Source organism: Eulemur rufifrons, chromosome 4 (assembly GCF_041146395.1).
Source record: "Eulemur rufifrons isolate Redbay chromosome 4, OSU_ERuf_1, whole genome shotgun sequence".
Taxonomy (NCBI): Eukaryota; Metazoa; Chordata; class Mammalia; order Primates; family Lemuridae; genus Eulemur; species Eulemur rufifrons.
The window spans coordinates 61,192,263-61,214,992 of record NC_090986.1 but is presented as its reverse complement, the minus strand read 5'-3'; the positions used below and the strand labels follow the sequence as shown (position 1 = coordinate 61,214,992).

At 39.8% G+C, this 22,730-nt stretch overlaps 1 protein-coding gene across 1 annotated transcript in view; it reads left to right on the top strand.

Annotated features, from left to right (window-relative positions):
* The first annotated feature begins 3,705 nt into the window (after positions 1-3,705).
* The window catches only part of ENOX1 (ecto-NOX disulfide-thiol exchanger 1), a 239,815-nt gene continuing 220,790 nt past the window's right edge, over positions 3,706-22,730 (top strand). The window contains exon 1 of the mRNA XM_069467218.1: positions 3,706-3,758. Coding sequence (XP_069323319.1) covers positions 3,728-3,758 — 31 coding nt within the window. The 5' untranslated portion in view covers positions 3,706-3,727. The remainder of the gene's footprint in view (positions 3,759-22,730) is intronic.

The following is a 22,730-nucleotide window of genomic DNA, read 5'->3' as shown; positions in this document are numbered from 1 at the left end:
TCCAAACTATGTCAATAAATACTACCTGAAAGAAAAAAAAAATGACAGGGTCTGTAGACAAATAAGTTTACATAATACCAGGTAAAACAAAATCGAACAGGTGCCTTGAATATACTAATATGTATAGTAAAGTTTCAAGAATGGGAGAGGAGAAAACATGAGATGAGAGAGGCATGTTTTAAAATTAACCACAGAACTCTTTATCGTGAAAATCTGGAGGCACTTTGTCCAATTTCCTAATTGTGTCGTTAAACAAACTGGATTCCAAAAAGGTAAGAAAATTGATCTAGAGTCAAATGCTTTCCTTAATTTTTTATCCAGGCCTCCCCCCAACACACACTTTTATATTGCTTTCACTAATTGCCTGTAAGCGCTTTGCTCACCCTCCTCAGTGGCTAACTGACAGGTTGCTTCCAGGTGACCAGCTTACCAGGGATATGATGCCTAAAAACAGAAGTAAAAACCAGTCATTTGGAAAAGATGTACTTTTAGACAGTTTAAGGTTTCAGTATTCTCTCATATTCTGATTTTAATAGCTTTTATTTATTGGGCACCTACAATATCCCAGGTTCTTTACATGCATATGATTTAATCCTCATAAAATCCTGCAAAATATATAATATTATGTTCACTTTCCCGTTGGGGAGCCTATCAGTTCCCTTAGGTCATGCACTTAGTAAATGGAAGAGTTGGAGTCTAAAACAAGGTCAGTTTGACTGTAAGTCTGCCATCTTTTTAAGCTCCAAGACATGACGACAGCTACAATGGAAGAGTTGTTGACAACATAGTTAACTTTTTTAAAAAGTTATTGGCCTATAATTGAGTATGACACAGGATAGAGAGAATTACATAATTTTAAATAGACACATTTATAAGAAATATACTCAGGAAAATAAAAATATATTCAACTGAAAGGATTAACAGCAAGCCAGCTTAAATTTCTTCTGGGGATAAGGTGAGAAATACGTACATACATACATTAGTACATACATACATGCAGGCATTCTTAAGCCAAAAGTAGATACCTTTCAGAGCAATAAGAGTCAGTATGTAATTTAAAGGTAGTCTGGCCATGTAATTGTGAGAATGTCTTGTACAGTAGTTATTTTCTTTGCGGGATATGGTGCTTTTCATAGGCATTTTGGGTGCATATTGTTGAGTGACAGAATGGAGTTTGACAGTGAACATTCAAATTGCTCGATTGCCTTCCAAGTCAGTGATTGTTGTTTGGAGTTATCTTAAAACGAGATGATCTTCTATAATTTCTCTTATTTAATGAGCTTACGTAGATTTTCTTAGCATAGTTATTTATTTGGGCCAGTCTTCTTGCTGTTCTATTTTTAAACCTTTTATGTCTGTTTCTTTTTTCTCCTCTCCCCTTTCTTCCCTTTCTCCTTCCTTTCTTCCCTCCTCCTTCCTCCCTCCGTTCCTTCCTTCTTATTGAGAAATTGATGTGGCATCTGCCTCAAATTGATTTTTGGTCTGAACTTCTAGAGCCAAGGTAACGGTGAAATGCTGTTATCTTGGTAAAGATAACATTTATAGAAGGAGGTCAACTTCACTTTGCCCGGTGCTCCCTAAAAAATAACAGAGAAGTGAAATGATTTTGTCCAATACCTTCCCTAAAGTAGTTTTGAGGTAGTTAGTAGCTGACTAGGGTAACACATGAAGTTCTCTGGATAAACTATACTGGAATGAAATACATAATGAGTACATATAACTACAGAGTAAAATGGGAACTCCTGGTTTTGTTACATTGAACACATGCTTTTATATCTTCCTATTCCAGAAATCTCACTAAAATTATAGTAAAGAATAAAAAACACTATAAAGCAGAGAAATAGCGAGTGAGACAATAAACCAGGAAGATGCTGCTGAGCAAGAGGTGTCAGCCAGCTGAGGAAGACGGTGCAGTGATTTCCGGGGGAGCTGAGGTGAACTGAGAGAAGCCTGCAGATTCACACTACAGGATGCTGCGGAGGCTTAGGAGGGGTGAGGCTGGAAAAGGGGAGATGATTGCAAGTAGCTACGGGGCAGCATAATACATGTAATGGGTAGGCCCTGCTCTGCCCCCTAACTCACGCAGCCACTACCAAGTCCTCATCCCTACTTGAGGCTTGAGGGACCGTCTTGGGCTACATTGAATCAGAGGCACTTTGGACTCAGGGACTAGGCCCAGGGGAGAGGATGAAAGTCCACAGAGGGAACAGGTGAAACCTTCCTGGACTGTTCCCCAACATAGCTCCCAGAGCACACCTGCAGCCAGGGACTGGCTCCTCAGGCAGGGGTCTGAAGAGTCTTATCTGGAAAAACTGAGGAGCCAAAGAAATGACTTCACTGGCACTGAGAGTCCCCGTTGAAATGGCTAGACTCCCTACCCAGGCACCTGTCAGGGACGCCTGCCAGGTAATAAGCACACCCTGTTTCCACTCAGGGTTTTCCTTGGAAACTAGACTCACTGTCCCTAAATATAAATGAATTTTATATTTTCTTTTTTATTTTTTGTAGAGATGGGATCTTGCTATATTGCCCAGGCTGCTCTTGAACTCCTGGCATCAAGAGATCCTCCCGCCTTGGCCTCCCAAATTGCTGGGATTGTAGGCGTGTGCCACTGTGCCTGGCTATATTTTCTTTATATATATATGTGTGTGTGTGTGTGTGTGTGTGTGTGTATACACACACATATACATATATACACATAATATATATTTATATATAAATGTCTTAAATATACATGCATCCAGATGTTTGAGGATATCCTTGAACATAAAATATAGACTAAAATACAGAGATCAAAACAGAGGAAGAGAAACAGAAGAAGGTTAAGGAGGCTCAGAGAAGATACAGTTATTTTAGGAAGCAAAAGAAAAGATATTAAAAACCTATAATCTTCAGGAAGATAAAAGACACTATTATATCCATGATATAAAAAGAGCATTCTCTAGAAAAAGGAATAATCAGAAAGTAAGAAAGAGGTCTTGAAAATTAAACTTAGAGTAAAATGTAAAAATTATTCAGAGGTGTAGAAGATAAATTCAAGTAAACTTTCTAGAAAGTAGATTAACAGGCAAAGATGGAAATGGGGTGGGGTGGAGGTAAGAAACGTGGTGGATCAAAATCCACGAGGTTCAGCATTTTACCATAGGAGTTCCAGAAAGAGAAAAGAGAAAAAAAATGGTAAAGAGACAATATCAAAGAATAATACAAGAAGAATTTTCAAAATGGAACGATGGAACTTTCCAGATTGAAAAGGACCAGAAAGTGCCCAGAACCCTGGTATGAAAAGATCCTCATTAGGGTTTTTTCCCGGGGGACTTCAGAACAGCAGGATTAAAAAGAAGACTGCAAAACCTTCCAGAGAAATAAAACAGGTCACATGTAAAAGATCATGCCAGATCAAAGGAGTACCAGTGGCATGAGACTTCTCAATGGCAGCCCTATGTATAGCTAGAAGACAATGAAGTACAGCCTCAAAATTCTGAGGGAAAATTACATTTTTGCCTAGAATTCAATTACAAGCTTAAATAGCAAACACATGCAAGAGTGGAATTAAAAAATTTCCAGACACATACAGTCTCAACAAATTTTACCTCCCATGTACCTTTTCTCAGGAAGCTACTAGAGAATGTGCTCTACAAAAATGAGGATGTAAACCAAGAAAGAGGAAACCATGGGATCCAGGAAACGGGGGATTCAACACAGGAGAGAGGAACAGGGATTTCGAAAGATGGTGTTAAAAAGAAGCCCCAGGACAACAGGTGGGCACCTGGCCTGGAAAACCACTAGACCAGAGGGACTGGAGGGGAGGCTACTCAAGAGAAAGTAGATCCAGTAGATTAACCAGTTGGGCTGATTGTGTAAAATACGGTTTCGGTAGGGGTTTTGTAGTTCCTTTGGATAGTTAATGAACAGCTAGTAATAGCTATTCAAAAGATGTCATAAGCAAAATAAAATAAAAGGCACCACCAAGAAAAACAAGATGTTGAACAAGATCAAAAGCATAACCTTATACTACTTGGCTCAATAGTAAACAATATTACATGGTCATAATAATGTAAACTAGAATATTGATTTAATTCCAAATTGCCATTTAACCCACTGGAAAGATAGAGGAAGAAAGCTTGTCGGAAGGTAGTGATGGGTTCAGAGCACTAAATTTTCCTTATTTTGCATAGCAGTAAGACATTAGATAATCTCTGAAAATGATAATTTAGTAAGTATCAGTACATATACCGAACTTAAATAAATATAGGGAAGCAAATATCAGAGTTAAAAGGTAAAAGTGGTTTCCTCTCGGGTGCTGGGATTCAACCTCCTTGGGCGTGGGGGTGGGTGCCAGTTGTTGGGAGGTGAGTCTTCCTGTGCTGCCAAGACCAGAGATGAACCAGACTGAGAACAGCTGGTTGGGGCAAAAGTCTTACCTCTATGAAAAGTTATGTACTCTGGCAAATAAAAAATAAATATGTTTCATAATAAAAGCAAAGAAAGAAACAGTGGTTTGCTCTGAGGATCAAGAGGGATTACTGTTTTTGGTTATAGGCCTTAGAATACTATTTGCTTTATAAAACTGTTGGCATATATTACTTTGATAAATATTCAGTTGGTTTAAAAAATTAATGGAATCAGAAATAGAAATTGTAAAACCGAAGTGTACCACCACTCCCTCCCCCACAACAAAAGCAAAACAAAAAAGAGAAAGAAGCTGATAATGATTTTCTTAATATCTTTCAAACGCCACTCATTTATCCCATGTCTAATAACAAATAGGGGACTCAGGACCCTCTGCCAGTCTTACTCTAACCAACGTTTCCTGTCACCCACACCCACTCCCCACACTCTGTGTTTAAGCTAAACGGGCCACTTCATGTTCCCTTTGCAGCTGTATTTTCCTTCCTCTGGGCCTTTGCTTATAGTGCAATTATTGCTCACCTTCCATTCACACATATTCCTCCCCCACACCCACTTACCACCCCGATCCCTTGAACACTTCCCCACCTGTTTGCATCTCAGTTCGGCTTCCTGTCTGAGGGGTCTTTGAGGGGCTCTGGATAGTATTCTCCTCTTTCTTTGCATTCCTATTGAATTGCCTTTTAATACCACTTACCATGCATTCTTGAATCGCAATTGTTTTTTACTTGTCCTGTCTTTGTTAAGAGCCAGGGAGGTGACAATCATATTGCAGGAATCATATTGCACTGATATTTGTTCCTACTCTTATAGTGCCTGGCAGAGTGCCGACATATTCCAGGTACTGCCTCCGGTATTAATTAAATGAATAAATTAATCTTCCATTAAATGTGAAATCTGTTCTCTCATATGGCCCAGTGGTAAACATCTACATCTACAAAAATAAAAATTACTAGAAAGTAAGGATTATTGGGGGGGGGGTTTGTTTTGAGAAGTTTAATGTGCTTTCCTCCTAAGTGAGGAGATCATGCGTGGAGCCCAGAGGGTAAATTGCTCCCCTAAATTTTTGTTTATGCTGCTTTTTGGGGGAATGTGGGAAACTCGTGAGCTTGAAAGTTAAAGTTTTTATTTGATTCTGCAGGGATTACAGGTAGCCTGGCACTGAGGAAAATGTTGTAGGCAGGATGTTGCCCGGGCCTTCAGGTGGAGAAGCCCCTAGACATCACCCCGGACCTGGTGGACCATAGCACAGCCTAAGATGTGGCAGGAAAAGGGAAACACTCTCATGAGGCCAGAACACAAAAATATAAAAGGAAGTCCACAAATTCCCAATGATATAACAAGGTCACCAAAGTAGGGACTAGCACAGCTACGACTTGCATCCATAGCTTCCCACACCAAATTTAGGTCTCTTCCTGTTTAATCAGGCTTTATACTATAAGCCCCAAATCTGTTCATAACCACTCACATGATCACTGAACAAATTATAACAGAATTAATCTAAAACATCCATGTATGGAAATAACAAAATGCCCAGTGATTTCATGGTACCTGCAAACGGTGGAGTACCATGGAGCCTTTGAAAAGAAAAAGGTAGATCTGTAAGTCCTGATATTGTCCAAGGAGAAAGTAATTGTGGAATGGGATGATCCCTTGACAATCGCCTCTCCGATGAGGCCTTCCTCTGCCACTGTATTCGCAACTGCAAACCTCCCCCTAGCCCCGGCTTTTTCCCTCGTAGCATTATTCCTACCTGACATAATACATAATTTAGTTCTTTGTTTGTGATCTGTCTCCTACTGGAATATAATCTACGTGAGGGATTTTGTCTGTTTTATTTTCTGCTTTTCCCCAAGTACCTTAGAATAACCAAATGAATGAATTTGTATGAAAAAAAAGTTTATTATTTGAGTAGAAACAGTTCTGGAAGGCTGCACAAACCTCACAGTAATTATCTTTGAGCAGTAACACTAGGGATCTAGGGGAAAGACTAACTTGTAATTGTCTATATCTCACCATGTGCAAGTATCATTTTTTAAAATAAAACACTAGTTTGAGAAGGAATCCTATGTGAAGTGTTTTGTGAAGGCTATGATAAAATATCAGTTATTTGATCAGCACCATTTATTTCTGATCCTGAGATAATAAATACCATTCTGAACTCCTCTTCTTTCCAAAAGTCAAGTTGTCAGTGGGCCACTAAGTAGTCCATGGACTTTATATTTTACAAAGCCTTTGCCAGCAGGTGCTTTTTATTTCCCATTAGAGCAGTGCCATCTATACTTATGTTGTGGTGGGGAAAAAATGGGTTTTTAGGCCATATACATTTATATCTTCTAACTTCTATGATGGCTAAGTGACCTGGAATGGATTACGTAACCTCTCTGAACCTCAGTTTCCTTACCTGTAAAATTGGTATAACTTTTCCTATGAGCAAAGGCTGTAGTTCACAAAACAAAACAAAATATGTATATTCAGTGCCCAGCAGTATCTGTTCAAGATAGAGCTCACTATATGCTGGGTCCTTCCCCTTTCCTGAGAAGGTGACCCAGAGAGAAGACTCTTGGTGATCACTAACTACTCAAAATGTGGTCTTAACATCACCAGGAAGTTTATTAGGAAAGCAAAGTCTCCACCTCTGCCTGATTCAATGAATCAGAGTCTATAGTTTCAAAAGGCTCTTGCCCACATTTTGCCCGCCCTCCCTCTGCCTGCTGACCTACCCAGGTGGCCCCAGATGGTTTGGACTGTCTCCTCCCTCTTGGGGACTGTAGTAACAGACTACCTTTTCAATGGCAATTATCTCCTATCTGTTGGCCTCACCATACCCGAATAAAACCAAAATCCCAGGTATACTTTAAAATAGGCTGCTCTTTTAAGCTTCTCTCTTAGTTGAACTCTCCTGGACACCCCCCTCCCCCATGTCACCTTGCAGATTTGGGGTTCCTTTGGAGAAGTGTGAGGTGCCCGGCAGAGCCAGGTGTTCTGGTAGGGCAGGTCTAACAGGCAGAAGCGTAAGAGGATGCTGAGCCACCTCCTCAGCCCGAACTTACTCTTAAATAAAGATGATCGGGGATAACCATGTATAAGGTTGTAAATCTGCTGAATATGGTGTGACTGCATGGAACGCCGATAATGCTCCTTAAGCACAAGCTTTGCACACTTCAGAAACTGCTATTACGAATGATTAAGACCTCCAAGATAATGGAACCGTTTGAATTGAAACACCACAAACTTATTTACAGTATTCTAAGATGTCAAGGAAACAAATGAAAACCTGCCATTCACATCCATTCTTTTTTCCCCGTGGCTCCTTAATACGGTATATATGTTTTAGATAGAAATAACTTCTGCCAGGGAGCAGCTATTATGCTACCAAGCGGCTTTCCTTCCCACATTTGCATTTACCTCTTGTCTCTTCTGCTTTGGAAAGAATCTTGATATATGGAAGCCAGTTAACTGAAGCTAAGGTTAATAAAAGCAAATATTAAAAGAACATGAAAGGGACTTTTCTCCCTTTCATGACTCAAAAGGGAAAAAATACAATAAGGAATGTTCTGAGTGTGGGAAAAAGACAACACTCTACGTAATTTTTCCTGTTCTCTCATACCACAATCAACGCTGAAGATTTCTGTGACCAAATATTGGGGGCAGGAGTGGTTCCCCCCAATAAGCAGCAGACACCAGCTGGGTATCCTCCAATTCCATTCTGACTCTATAGCTGGAAAGAGTTTCAGAAACAACAGGTTGGGGCTCAGGCCCCAAGACTGCCCCCTTGAGATACCAGTTACAAAGTCCAGGCCTCTGGAATTTCTCAAACTTTTTTTTTTTTTTTTTTTTTTGAGACAGAATCTCATTCTGTTGCCCAGGCTAGAGTGAGTGCCGTGGCGTCAGCCTAGCTCACAGCAACCTCAAACTCCTGAGCTCAAGGGATCCTCCTGTCTCAGTCTCCCGAGTAGCTGGGACTACAGGCATGCACCACCATGCCCAGCTAATTTTTTCTATATATATTTTTAGCTGTCCATATAATTTCTTTCTATTTTTTTAGTAGAGATGGGGTCTCGCTCTTGCTCAGGCTGGTCTCGAACTCCTGAGCTCAAACGATCCGCCCACCTCGGCCTCCCAGAGTGCTAGGATTACAGGCGTGAGCCGCCGCGCCCGGCCAGGCCTCTGGAATTTCTGACTGACTGGCTTCAAGTTGGAGTTCTACAACCCCCTCTTTGGGTTCAGTTAACTTGCTAGAGTGGCTCACAGAACTTAGGGAAACACTTTGCCAGTTTATTATAAAGGATATTACAAAGGATACACATGAAGAGATGTGTAAGGCAAGTTGTAGGGGAGCCTGCCAGCTTCCAGGAGCCTCCTCGTATCCAGCTATCTGGAAGCTCTCCCAACCCTGTCCTCTTGGGTTTTTATGGTGTAAGCATGTTTGATTAAACCATTGGCCACTGGGGATCAACTTAACCTTCAGCCCCTCGCTGGGGAGGTGGGACTGAAGGTCCCAACCCTCTAATCCTGCCTTGGTCTTTGGGTAACCAGCCCCCATCCTGAAGTTATGTAGGGACTGCCAGCCATCCATCAACCATTAACATACAAAAGACATCACTTTGAAGATTCCAAGGATTTTAGGAATCTTATGCCAGGAAACAGGGATGAAGGTCAAATATATATTTTACAATATTCACAAGTATCTATTTCAGACGTATCTCATATTTGTTAGGTAAGATTGTGAGAATGGAAGATATCAATTTTAGAGTAACTTTTCCCTTATGAAAGTTCCTTTATTAGAATTTTATTAAGAAATGAAAATTTGATTAGCAGCTTTTAATTAGAAATATTAGAAAAGGAAATTTTCCATTGTTTTGTGACCATCGGTTTTGTTTCCGTAAAAAATAAACCCATTTGTTATGACCATAAAAAGAAACTTTGGCTGCAGATACGAGGATTTTGCTCCCCAGAACTGGTCCCATCAGATTCAACATTACTGACCCATCAGTGTCTAACATTTTTGTCGCCTGCATGAATGACAGTGTCCCCTGAAACCACAGGCTTGTTTCTAGAATGCATTTTGTTTGATTGGCTCCTTGACCCTTTTCCAAGAAACTTAATTTGCCCAAGGGAGTCTCGTGCTGGAAAAGAGTGTTTGCATCTGCTTAGGGAAATGTGCCTGGAATAATGACTTATTTAGAACTGAGAACAGAATGGAATGGAATGGATTGATAAACCTGTTTGAGCAGGCAGAAAGCAACCTGGGCCTCCTAACTCTTATAAAAGGAGCTCTGCAGCAAAGCAGTTTGCCTAGACCAGATCTGGCAAGAGCCATCTTCATTTAACAAACATTGTCTCTGTCAACGCTGCGCAAAATTCTGACTCTTTTTTTTTTATTTTTTATTTTTTATTTTTTATTTTTTTTTTTATTTTATTTTTTTTTTTTGAGACAGAGTCTCACTCTGTTGCCCAGGCTAGAGTGAGTGCCGTGGCGTTAGCCTAGCTCACAGCAACCTCAAACTCCTGAGCTCAAGCGATCCTCCTGTCTCAGCCTCCCGAGTAGCTGGGACTACAGGCATGCACCACCATGCCCGGCTAATTTTTTCTATATATATATTTTTAGCTGTCCATATAATTTCTTTCTATTTTTAGTAGAGGTGGGGTCTCGCTCTTGCTCAGGCTGGTCTCGAACTCCTGAGCTCAAACGATCCGCCCACCTCGGCCTCCCAGAGTGCTAGGATTACAGAAAATTCTGACTCTTACAAATGTCTGAAGGCATGCTAGTTCATCTTAAGTTTCACTTACACTTCTAAGATGGTGCGGATTTCTCGATTCAGCCCTGCAGACCCCAGTGTAGAAATTGCTCTCCAAGGTACGTTACCCATTTTAAACCGAGTCGCGTCCTTCTAGATGACCGCAGAATGCTTGTTGGTGGGGATGCTGCTCTGAGCTAAAGTGCTTTCTCGGGTGCCAGGAGAGTTGGCAAGTGTGCTGATGCGTAGATTACCCAAAGAGAGGGCTTGACTCAGCTTCTTTCTCACTTACTGAACTGAAAATGAACCTACTGGTCAAAAGTAGGGAGCTGACAGCTCATCTGGAGGAATAAAGAATGAATTGAAAGAAATAAAAAAAAAAAAAGGAATACTGCCACTGCGGTGCTGTTTTGTACTGCTCCATTTCCTGTTTCTTTTGCTTTTTCTTTTTTCTCTTCACTTTTCTGTCAGTGAAATATAATTGATTTGTTTGTAACTGTAGCCTCAAGGCTAATAACTCTTTGAAATGGTAAAGGTGACAACAAAAAATGAACTTAAAATAAATTTTTAAAACCTGAAGCTAGATTAATTTTTGTCTTAATCTTCCTATGCTGTTTAGTAAATAAAACAAACAAACAAACAACAAAGTTAAATCATTGACTATATTTAAATTGATAAGGTTAAGCTTAAACAGAATCCTATTTAAGTACAGTAATAGTGAGAGTTTACTTTTATTTTTTAAATTTAAATCTATATTTGCACAATTAGCAAATTATTAAATGACCTTTCTTTCGAAGTCTGCAAGCAATTGCCTGTTCCCACTAATAAGAGACCATGTTTTACAAGGTTCACGTTGATTAATTGACAAATGCTGATAAAATCAAAGCAGTGCTAAAATGTAGTGCACCAACTGCAGCATAAATTACTTTTGTTCAATAATGTTTCTAGTGGCTATACATTTCTAGTTTACCTTTCAATAAATATTACTGTCTTAATTGAAACATTCATTGTGGAAATTTATCTCTGAAGATGACTGTAAGGAACAGCAGCTAGGGCTAAATGTTTCTTTATATGTGTGTGCTTTTTCTGCTCAATTAAAAGCATTGATTGCTGTGAACATTTTAAAGATGGATGCTTTATATTTTGTAGGAAAGGAAGGTGAACCTATTTTAATATACTTTGAAAATCATGCACCCTTGATGGACCTTAGTGTTCCCTACATTTCTGATAGCTTCAATAATAAATAAAAAATATAAGTTCTAAATGACCAGCCTTGCACGATTCACTAAAAGCATCACATTCTTTGGCCATGGCCGTCAGCCTTATGGCAGCATTGACAGGCTCCATCAGAGGACCTATAGCTGGCTGTTTCATGCTCATGTACGTTTCAGACATCAGAGAAGCTTGGCCAGAGCAGATTCCTGCTTTTACATATGAATGAGTAGCTATCCAGAAGGATCTCCTGCATCCTGGATGAAACCCAAAGGTCCAGAGGATCCCAGCAGATGAGGAATGAAAGGGGTTGGGATGGATGGGAATGTAGGTCAGGGCACAGTCCATACCGCAGGGTCCCTACTCCTCTCCTTTGTGGTCCATGCTCATGGGATAGACTCCCATACTCTAGTGCTTTAAGAGCACTATGGCATGCAGATTTAGGGATCCAACCAATCTGATAGATAGGTTTGGACATCCCAAGATGTCCTGCTTCATCCACACTTCTAGGAAATTAGATATCCTCTACACGGTGACTTTGACATACTTTTCTCAGCAGTCATTTTTAAAGTTCAGTAAGTATTTATAAAGCCTACTGTATGCCAGGCACTGTGCTGGGTCCTGGGGATATACACACGAGCCAGACGGTTTCTCTATGCTGAAGAAGCTTACAATATCCAATCATATCTCTGAACATTTTCAATTTGTTATTTAAAGGGTATCTTTCCATAATTTTCCAACTATTCTTGAGCTCCCATTGTATACCAGACACTATTCTATAGTATATGGTCAATAAATAGTCTAGATGTTTTCTTTCTTTGGTATTTATCAGAGACCACTATGCTCTCATGGCCTCTAAGGCAAATCTCATTTGTTGGAGTGTTCTGTTGGAGCTACCTCAGTTGCTGATTACCAGTTAATAGTTGTACTCAAGATTATCACAGCTGCCAGACCTGGATTGAGAATGGATTTTGACCAGTAGGACTGAGAAGAGACCATCATTCTAAACTTTAGTCAGAGGGAACAGTGCCCTCAGTATGGGCATGAAGATTGTGGAGCAGGAATAGGGGGCCATGGGACAAGGGAGTTAAGGATGATTTGGGACATGGGAGAAACAAGCTGATTTGGGAATGTGGATCACAGTAGAGGCAGGTTAAATTGGCAATCCAAGACTGAAGGTTGGGCAGAAGTTAGATGGGGCTAGTCAAATTTTATGATGGTAGAATGGTAGAATTCCAAGTGACTGACTAGCAGGCCAGGACAAAAGGCACACTAGCCATGGAGGGCAGAGAGACGCAGCCAACTAGAATAAATCAGAGAAGGTTAACGAGTAGGTGAGTTAGCGCCGTCGGCCCAGTGGGCACCTAAGCATTCTAGAAGATGTGAAGCTGCTGGGATGGGTTCAACCATGAAGACAGTCAGGTTCGATGATAAAAAATGGAGAAAATCCCTCACCACTGAGAGTTTGGATTACAAGACGTAAAATGTGCTTCTGGTAACCTCACCAGGGTCTGAGCCGGATGGGCAGCATGATGTGGGATTTCTGAGTCTGAGCTCATTTGGTTCTCTCAGCCCAGACATCATTAAGACGGTGTCTGGCATGCCGTAGTCACTCTGCAAATATTCCACTGACCTGACCTGGGTTCTGAGACGGGAGCAGATTCCAAAATGAGGCTATTTTTCTATGACAATAGAAATTTAAATTGCCCTGGCACTTACTGGAAAAAAAAAAAAAACAAACACAGGACAAACATACAAGAAGGAAGATGATCCTTTCTCTCGATAATATCGCATTGTCCCGGTATTTACATTTGTTTCCTCCTTTGATTTCTTTTCTTAGGGTATAGCACTAGGAAGATGGACAGACTAGTATGGAACCTGGAACTCCTTTGATTTCTTTTCTTAGGGTATAGCACTAGGAAGATGGACAGACTAGTATGGAACCTGGAACTCCTTTGATTTCTTTTCTTAGGGTTTAGCACTAGGAAGATGGACAGACTAGTATGGAACCTGGAAAAGTTCTAAGAGTGTATGGTTAGCTGTTAACCAGATTGGAGATGTTTTCCTTGTGGGAGCATTTGGAAAGAAAGAAATGAAAAGGGAGGGTAAAGTGATTAAAACCCTGCTGAACCCCCAGGTTCATGTCTGGAAATTTCAGTGAGGTGCCAGAACTTGGCTGAAGTGCTCGCATCACACCCGGAAGCTCTTCTGATCTTCCATCAGGAAGGTACTGCCACTGACCTCCGTCCCCGGGAGGCTGGTGACAGCTGCCAGTAAAAATAACAGGAAAGAATATTCCATGTCCTCTTGATGAAAGTCCTATTGTACTGGTATTTTACATCACACACACAAAAGTTGTAAAACACTGTCTTTTAAAAAAATGCCCTGCTCCACCACGTTGGGTCGGTGGGAACCATCCAGGCAGCATTTATGCCCATCGCTTGCCCTTCTGAGCCCCAGCCAGGAAAGCAGAAGTGCCGTTCCTCACTCTGCACTCCCGGGCCATATTCCCTGTTTAAACACTAGATGGGGCATTGTTGTTATTGCAGCGGCTCTAAAAAAGTAAACATATGAAGCCCAGGAGGAAAACATTACTTCAGAACATAACGTCCTACAGAATCAGAGAGAGCATTGGCGCAGGAAACAGCCGTGAAAAAGTGTATAGTCCAAACCCTTGTTTTGCATTCTTACCTGAGAAAACTGTGGCCAGCCCAAGTTCACACAGTAAGTCTGCAACAGACCCAGAACTGGAAGCCGGAACCCAAGTCTCCTGAGCCCAGGGCCGTCCCTGCCCCCTGCCTGGTGGCCACACACCCAGGGAATAGGTGCCAGTGACACATGGATGATCTAACGAACCATCATCTTTTAGAGAATAATGAAAGTTAAATCCACAAGGCATGTCCTCCTAAATACGTTCCTCTTGCACCTGATTATGCATGTAGATGACGCAAAGGAAACTGAACACAATTCAGACACATTTACCTCATTACACACACATGAATGACCATTTTATAAAATGTAAAACACAAGTATAATAAATTTCTAGCTACCTTAAATTTCCCTTGGGTTTTTAACTCCAGTTAACTTCTTTCTAGACACTGTGAAAAAGGCCGAAGTTTGTCCTCTTCTCTCTAGCCATTTACCAGCCTTCTTCACTCGAGTGTTAGAATCTTTGGGGCTTAGAGCCATTGTCACCCCGCCCTCTACCTAGAACCCAGCTGAAGACAAGCGACCTCCCACAACTTCCTTCTTTCTCCAAGTCCACCCAGGGAACCTCCCTTTTTCTCTCCTTCCTTTTCCCTCTATGGCAGACGAGGAACATAATGCAAAACATGAAGTCTGCAGCCCAGCCTTCCCCCCACGCATGATACCGGTGCGATTAAATTGCTGAAGGGAAATGACGGGGCTCTCCTCACCCTGCTCCCTTCTGACTAACAGGTCCCAGCACAGAGCAAACTCCTGCCAGACCCTGTAGTTGATAGGCCTTTGTGGACTGTTTTTTTAGCAGACACTCTTTCTTGAGAAGATTAATGTGACTTGTGTTTTAAGCAGACTGAAAAGGGATGGTATTACAGTGTTTTCTCAATCCAGTGGTGGCGTTCCTCGCAGGCCCGCGGTGCTCATTCTAATCTTTAGTTCAGTTATGAAGGGTTTTCACTTTCTCTTTTCCAAGGTGCTTTACATCCTCTCCTTCTTAGTACTATTAATACTACTGCGAATCCAGGGTTCTTGGGAGAAGGGCCGCTAATCAGAAAGAAACCGTCTAGATTGTAATTTTTGTCTCATGTTATAGACATTGCAAATGTAAACTTTTTTGAAGGAAAAGCACTTTTAAAAGTCTAATTTGAAAAACTTGGCATGCATGGGTGATTTGTTTCCCCACTTGGAATGCTACTCCTCTGCCTGGCCTAATCCTGTTCATCCTTGACAGCCCAAGTGTCATCTCCTCTGCAGAGCTTCTACCCTCCCTTTGCCCATGGCCCCTTCCAGAATCCTCAATCTTTGTTCTATGCTGTCTTGGCACCCACTTCATACCACTGGACTATGACATTTGTCCCCAGCACATTACAACCAGTTACGTATGTCTGTCCTGCCAGCCCATGTGGACTCCTTGACAGCAAGGACAGTGGATGGCACCTGACCCATCTTGCATCACTGGGCAAAGCACAGAACACGATGTGCACCAGGATTTCCATACATATTGATGCAGCTGAATCAAATTATATCAGCACCAGCTCTTTTAACATAAGGGTTCTGAGCTTTTGGAAGGTATGTCAAGTAAAAGTGTAATTTGAAAGTTATAGTCTTCTGAAATTTCCTGAAGAAAATTCCTGAAGGCTTATATTTTTTATATTCTTATTTTGGAGGTGAAAGTGTCATATAAAACTAAGCCTATATTACCCTATATATGCGGGAACTAGTCATTTATTTGCTCCCCACATCCAAATAGGACAGAATTTTTGGTCACAGATTCACTTTGCTTTATACAACAGATATATACTGGACATGTGTGTAAATCTAATGTCTGCAAATCAAATTATGTATTAAAATGCACTAAGGGAACTGTTTAAAGAGAACATTTTCCCAAGTTAAGAATATTTTTATAAAAATAATAATTTCTGAACATATCAGAGAACTTGCCTTTCATAAGGAGTATTTTTCCTAGAATAATAAAGGTACTTCTGCAATCTAGTCAAAATTCTTCTGGCACTAATTTTCTGTTTTTCCATATTATATTTAAAACACTAGACTTATTCCTAAGAAGATTTTTAATTTATACAACAGATATTCTTGGCTTACTAAAGTTAACTCCTCTTCCTGTCATAAAATTGGTATGTATTATCTCTGGTCCAGTTCATAAAAAGTCACTTGCATGGGCATTTAATGGTTTTAACACAAATCTTATTTGAAGGAATCAGTGTTTTATACTCTTAATTTATAAGTAAAGTGGAGGGGGCCGGGCGCGGTGGCTCACGCCTGTAATCCTAGCACTCTGGGAGGCCGAGGCGCGTGGATCGCTCGAGGTCAGGAGTTCAAGACCAGCCTGAGCAAGAGTGAGACCCCGTCTCTACTAAAAATAGAAAGAAATTATATGGACAACTAAAATATATATATACAAAAAATTAGCCGGGCATGGTGGCGCATGCCTGTAGTCCCAGCTACTCGGGAGGCTGAGGCAGTAGGATCGCTTAAGCCCAGGAGTTTGAGGTTGCTGTGAGCTAAACTGATGCCATGTCACTCACTCTAGCCCGGGGAACAGAGTGAGACTCTGTCTCAAAAAAAAAAAAAAAAAAAAAAAAAAAAAGAAGAAAAGTAGAGGGCTGGTGTGAATGTTTATGCAGAGCTGGAATATGGAGAAGGACACCAGATACAAATCTCAGCAACATGCGTACAGTCTGAAGAACTAAAAATGTTGTGCTTCGAACTGAAGTTTATATAGAGAGTTTTATTTAAATGTTTCCATTTCCTTTTTTTTTCCTAGATTGGCCAAAAGGGAATTAGAGAGAGGTGTGGAGAAGTGTGGGTGTGGGGATATTGTCATTAGCGTTGGCAGTGAGTGACTCAGTGAGTGTCCCTTTGCATTCAGAATGCAGGGTCACCGCTGCCTCTTGTCCCAGCTCCCACTGGTGAGCACAGCAGAGGTCTGTTAATAATGCATTTACTGAGTTGAAAAATAATATTCTTGGCTCTGGAACTACGTATTTAACACATTCTCAGCATATGCCATGTGGAAAGCCCAGTGTTTTTAGACTGAGGTTCTGCCGTGCATAAATAAAGCACTTGAGTGTTGACCTTTCTCAGTAAACAATACTAGAAATGTTGAGTACCTTTAAAATTCAAATGCAGCTTTTAAAATGTGTTCTCATTTTCACGGACAGCTGAGACCTGCCTATACTAATACCCAGCTAATCTGAAGTGTGTGAAGAGCTTGGCAATCAGTCAGACTCGGTTCATCTATGCTTGTTTTAGCTCCATGTGCGGAGGCTCTGGGGCCCTGTTCTGTTCAATTCTCCCTACATATAGGCGTTTTAATTTCCCAGGAGATCTTTCTCATGTCTGGGCATTTGTATGGCGAGCATCACATTTGGACCAACATATATGCCTCCACCCAATTTTAATTAAGTAGTAAAGCTGATCTTTATGTATTAGAATTTTATTTCCAACATAGATATGCTTCCTCCTACCTCGCCCTTTAAAAATGTTTTTATTGGCTGTGTCTTTTCTCGATCCTAAAAAAAAATATCTAAGCAGAAAGCACGCACCTCATTGTGAGAGCTAGTCCAACTTTAATTACTGGTTTTTGGGATCCCGACATCAGAGTGAGCAGCTGACTGGAGACTGCACTCACCCAAAGGTGACCATTACTAGCAGACCCGCAGTGCTGCCTTGGGGCAGGTAGGTTCTGGGACAGGGCCTCCAGGTGGGACAGCTGCACTGACCTATTCCACTGAATTAAAAATTAAAATCTGTTTAGAAGCAGGCTGCTCACTTCGAGCCTGGAGCATCTGCTAGTAGTTCCAGGTTAATGACTGTGCTTGAAGGGAGTCTGTTTCCTTCATCCTTGCTTCAGTTGTCCCCTCTGTTTTACTTGTCCTGTCTGTCTTCTTTCCTGTCTGGACAATGGAACTAACCATGATGATGCTAAAAATCCAAGCTGAGATACTGATTTAGAAAACCATACAGCCTTTGTAAGAAATGGCATATGTAATTGAGCTTAGTGTAATGTAATTCTCAATCAGTTAACTGGAGTCTTTAGTTAATAGGGAATTCTTTTTTGATCATAACTGTGGGAAATTGCAAATAATATAAAAACAAGTTTACATCATAAAATTCAGTTAATACCCTAGATGCAACATAGAATCATTCCAATTTCTTAAGCCTACATTTGTATGTCCAGTGCTGTCTAATGGCTACTGATCTTCAGAATGATGATCTGAATACATTAGAAATGTTAGAAATCAGTAGGAAAGTTCTTCAGTCTTTCTGTGTCTTTCATGACTGTGACATTTTTGAAAGGTACTGGTTATTTTGTAGACTGTCCTTTATTTGGGTTTGTCTGATGTTCTCTCATGATTAAATACAATTTTGGCAAGAATACCACAGAGGTAACATAACCTCAGTGTATCGTATCAAAGGGCTCATCATGTCAATGTGTCTTATTACTACTTTCAATATCTGCTTGACAACATCAATTAAAACAATATTTTCTCCTTACTGACCCAATTATCTCATTAATCAGAACATAGTATTCTATCATTCTGAGGACTGAGGCTCATAGTTAGTATTTTATTAAAAGATGCTTTTAGAAATACACATTTTCACCTGGATAAAGTGATACTTCAGTGATTTTTATTATAATTAACACTTTATTTACGTTATTCTAGCTTTAGGAATATTTTGAAGTTTGCTCTAATTTTTAGTTTCCTGATTGGTAAAGTATAGTTTTTGTGAGAATTAAATGAGATGATGATACATGTGAAAGTGGTATCAGGTAGTGGGTACTTGGCAAATTTGAGGTAAAATAGAATCTCATTTTGATATTTTTGTATAAAAAAAACTCACCTTCAATGTCAGGGCAGTAAAGTGTCAAAGAGGTGTCACAAGTTAGTTAAATATTGTGGTAAGCACTGTGAGCAAATGCTCAACTGTTCAAACATAAAAACACATCAGTAATCACAATTAATACAGAGATTTTTAACATCTCTGGTTCTTCAAGTTAGCCATTTTTTCTATTTCTTTAATTGCCTTGCTAATATGAACTTTGGGTTTCCCATTGATTCATCTTTTCATTCATTTAGTTGTTTTGTATTTAATTTGATCATTTAGTTGTTTTGTATCTAATGATAGAAATAATAGGAAAGCTCCAGATTTGTCTGACTTCAAGGCTAAAGCTTCTTAGATCTAGATAAGGAACTGAAACAAGGTTTAAATTCTAATTCTCAAATTAAACATCTGTGCCTATTTCACCCTTTTAGATATTTATTCCTTATTTTAATTTGTTTTTGATATAATGAGCTTTCTTATATAACATCAAAGTTCTGGGAGCCAAGGTAACAAAAATGTCTAAAAATATTTTGCCTAGAATGTTTGCTTTTGATTATTTCTGAAACCATTTTCTGGGTCTATAATACACTCAGGGGCAGACCTATAGGCATATTGAAATTGATGCAATGTGGCTTAAAATTTTTCACAAGAAAAAATCTGGCTCATTGCTCATTTATTCCCTGAACACCTGTGTTTTACTAGGTCAGTGCTGAATACTCAATAGCAAACAAAGGAAACAGAGTGCCTGCCTTCATGGAACTTTAGTCTAGTAAGGATAAATAGATATTGAGGGAAAAAAAAAACAAATGGAGAAAAATATGTATTTCACAGCATGCAGAAAATTCTGATGTTAAAGAACAAGTTGCTATAAGAAAGGATGTTCATCAATAATGTAAGAAACATAAGAAAAGATTCTTCAAGTCGTCTCAACCAGTGCTTGTCTGCAGGAGTTGAAGCCAGGAATACCATAATATCACATTCATGGACCCTTAATATTAGAAGATAGGAAAGGCCACCTTGCAAACTTCCTGCCTAATACTATACTGTTGGCTGTAGAAGGTCAACCAGCTTCTTCAAAAATTTCAAGAAGTCTTCTCTCCTTCCCTTCCTTTTTTTTAATTAATTAATGAAAGAGTTATTTATTGACTGTGTATTTGCAGTGACTGTCAACTTGTAATGCACATCAGAATCTCCTTTGGAGCTGCTTTTCAAAATGCATGGGCCTCACATCTCATCCACCAAATCAAAATCTCCTGGAGGTGGAGACCAGGCACATGTGTTTGTGAAAGCCTCCTCAGGTGATTCCAGTGCCCATCAAAGGTTGAAAGCCACCGTGAGCTAGCTTCGTGGCTCCTGGGCGAAGCAAACAGCCACCTTGGGGACAGACACATTCTTGTACACTATATAAGTTTAGTACAGAAGCCTTTGATTGCTCTCTAGAAGACTCACAATTTTTTCCCAAACTTAACAAATCCTTTAACTGCTCTTGTGCCTTGGAAATCCCCTGTTTTTATACACCCATTCCTTTGAGTGAGAAACCTGGGAATAGCTTTGAATATTCCCTTCTTGCACCATGACACTTGACACTCACTCCCTCTCACTTCCACGTTCCAATTGCTCACTATATCCTATCTCTTCTGTCTTCAGAAATACTCTCAAATCCACCCCCCTACATCTCCATTGCCACTGCCTCACCTCGTCTGGTCTCTGGTAATTACCTTTCAACAGGTTAACCCTGGGGCTTCTCTCCCTATAGAGCTTACCCTCCACTTCATATAAGAATTACTACTCTAAATTACAAATTCGATCCTCTCACTCCCACTTTAAAATACTCTATTTGGTCCCCATTGCCTGTGGGAATAAAACTCTTTAGCATGGCCCCTGCCTATATTTTTCACATCATTCACCACCATTTCACCATTTGCCTTTTAAAGTCTAGCCAAACAAAACTACTCACTTTCTGTACCATGCCACATACTTTTCATACCTGAGTGTCTTTGATCACAGTGTTGTCAATGCCTGAACCACCTTTTTATTCCTTTTTTAATATCCCTCCCTACAAATTTTCAGCTTTATTCATCCTTCAAGAAAATCTAAAATCACCTTCAGAGTTGATGGATTCTTCTCCTGAGTTGTTTCTATTAACCTGTGTTTTAATTAATTTACTCTTTTATCTACATACCTGCGTATATACTGACTTATATATCTGGGCCTCCCCTCATTGGAGTGATCCTTGTGCACCTAGAACTTACAATGGTGTTGCACACAGTAGGAGTTAACTAAATATTCACTGAATGAATGGGAAAAACAATGAATGAGCCTGAAATTTGTCTGCCATAACCCCTACCCATTGGTCTTAATTCCATTCTTTGGAGTGTTACTTAACCATCTAGTCCATCTTCTGTATCTGCCTGACTACTAATATGTAAAGGTCACTCTCATCCTTCTTATTTTGCCCCATGTCACCAAGCTAGTAAGTTGTCATCTAAAACGGGCACCAACTCTTTGGAATTCCAGGAGTCCTTATGGACCATTTCCATAGTTGCACTAAATTCTCAAGGTCAAAGGATCAAATCCTGATAAACTTGCTACAAACTCAGATGTTCAAGAAAGGAAAGTGGGAAGCATTTAAGCTAGTGTGATATCATGTTGGTTCCAGGATTGGCTCTTACCCTGGCTTGTTTTGAGAATATCTGTTGTTGGCTCTAATGCCCACTGCCCCATTCCTACCACCCCTGCAGGCTGAGGTTCCACACTTACATCATTTATTCTACCCTTCCCAAATTAGGGATTAATTTGCTTTCAGGGGAAGACTCACAGAATTCTCTCATCTTTGCTGTTTATTGTTAATGTCCTTTCCCCAGAGTGTTGCAATTTTTGGTTGTTCTTCCTCTTCAGATATTTGTAGATATATTCTATGTACTACCTTTGGTATTTTTTTCAAAATGTTCAATCCCAGTCCTGAATTTAGGCCTCTTCAGCATTCTTGTACAAATTGTTTCCATACATTCATGATTGATTTTACTTTTGTATCTTTGTATTCATTTATTGTCCTTTTAGAATCAGAATTCATCAGAGAAGTTCTTATAAAGATATAGTGATTTCTATAGTGGTAACCTCTTTTCTTTCACTAGGAATAGGACCATCCAGTTATATAATCAAAATTTTATTTTTCTAAATCTCTCTTATACTTATTAGAGCTGTTACCTATTATACTTATCTTTTCTCTGAACTTTTAAAATGTTTTTCATAAGCCAATGGTATGGATCTGGTTAGAATTAATGTTCCCTATCCTCACTATTATGAATTCTAGGCTGCACAGTAACTTTCTTCTGAGAGTCCTGTCATCTTCATGTTGTTATTGACTTTTTTTGCAGCTGGTCAATACTAAGGCTGTTACACAGTTCTTCTCTGTCATCAAAGGTCCAGAACAGACTCCTGCCATTCCTATCCCGGTTTAATTAAAGTATTGTAAATCTGCTTTCCACGACTTTATTTAAAGCTCTCTTAAAATATATAATATTTTGTTTTGGTTTCTTGGTTAATGAATTCTGACATTACTTTCTGTGCTGTAAAAATGTGCTTTATTTTCTTTCTACTGAAATGATCTCTTTTATGCTTTGAGCAATAAACCCTAGTTTTAGTATTTCATGAGTTGGTGAGTAAGTACATGTGTATATCGTCAAGACTTTCCTAATCTTTTCAGTTTATCTTTTATAAAGAAGTTCACTTTAGTTTTCTAGTTGATAAACCAGCATCTTTATGTAGGAAAACATTGTACTTAGGAAACATGAATTTAAATCCCTTGGCATTCTTCTCAAAGCA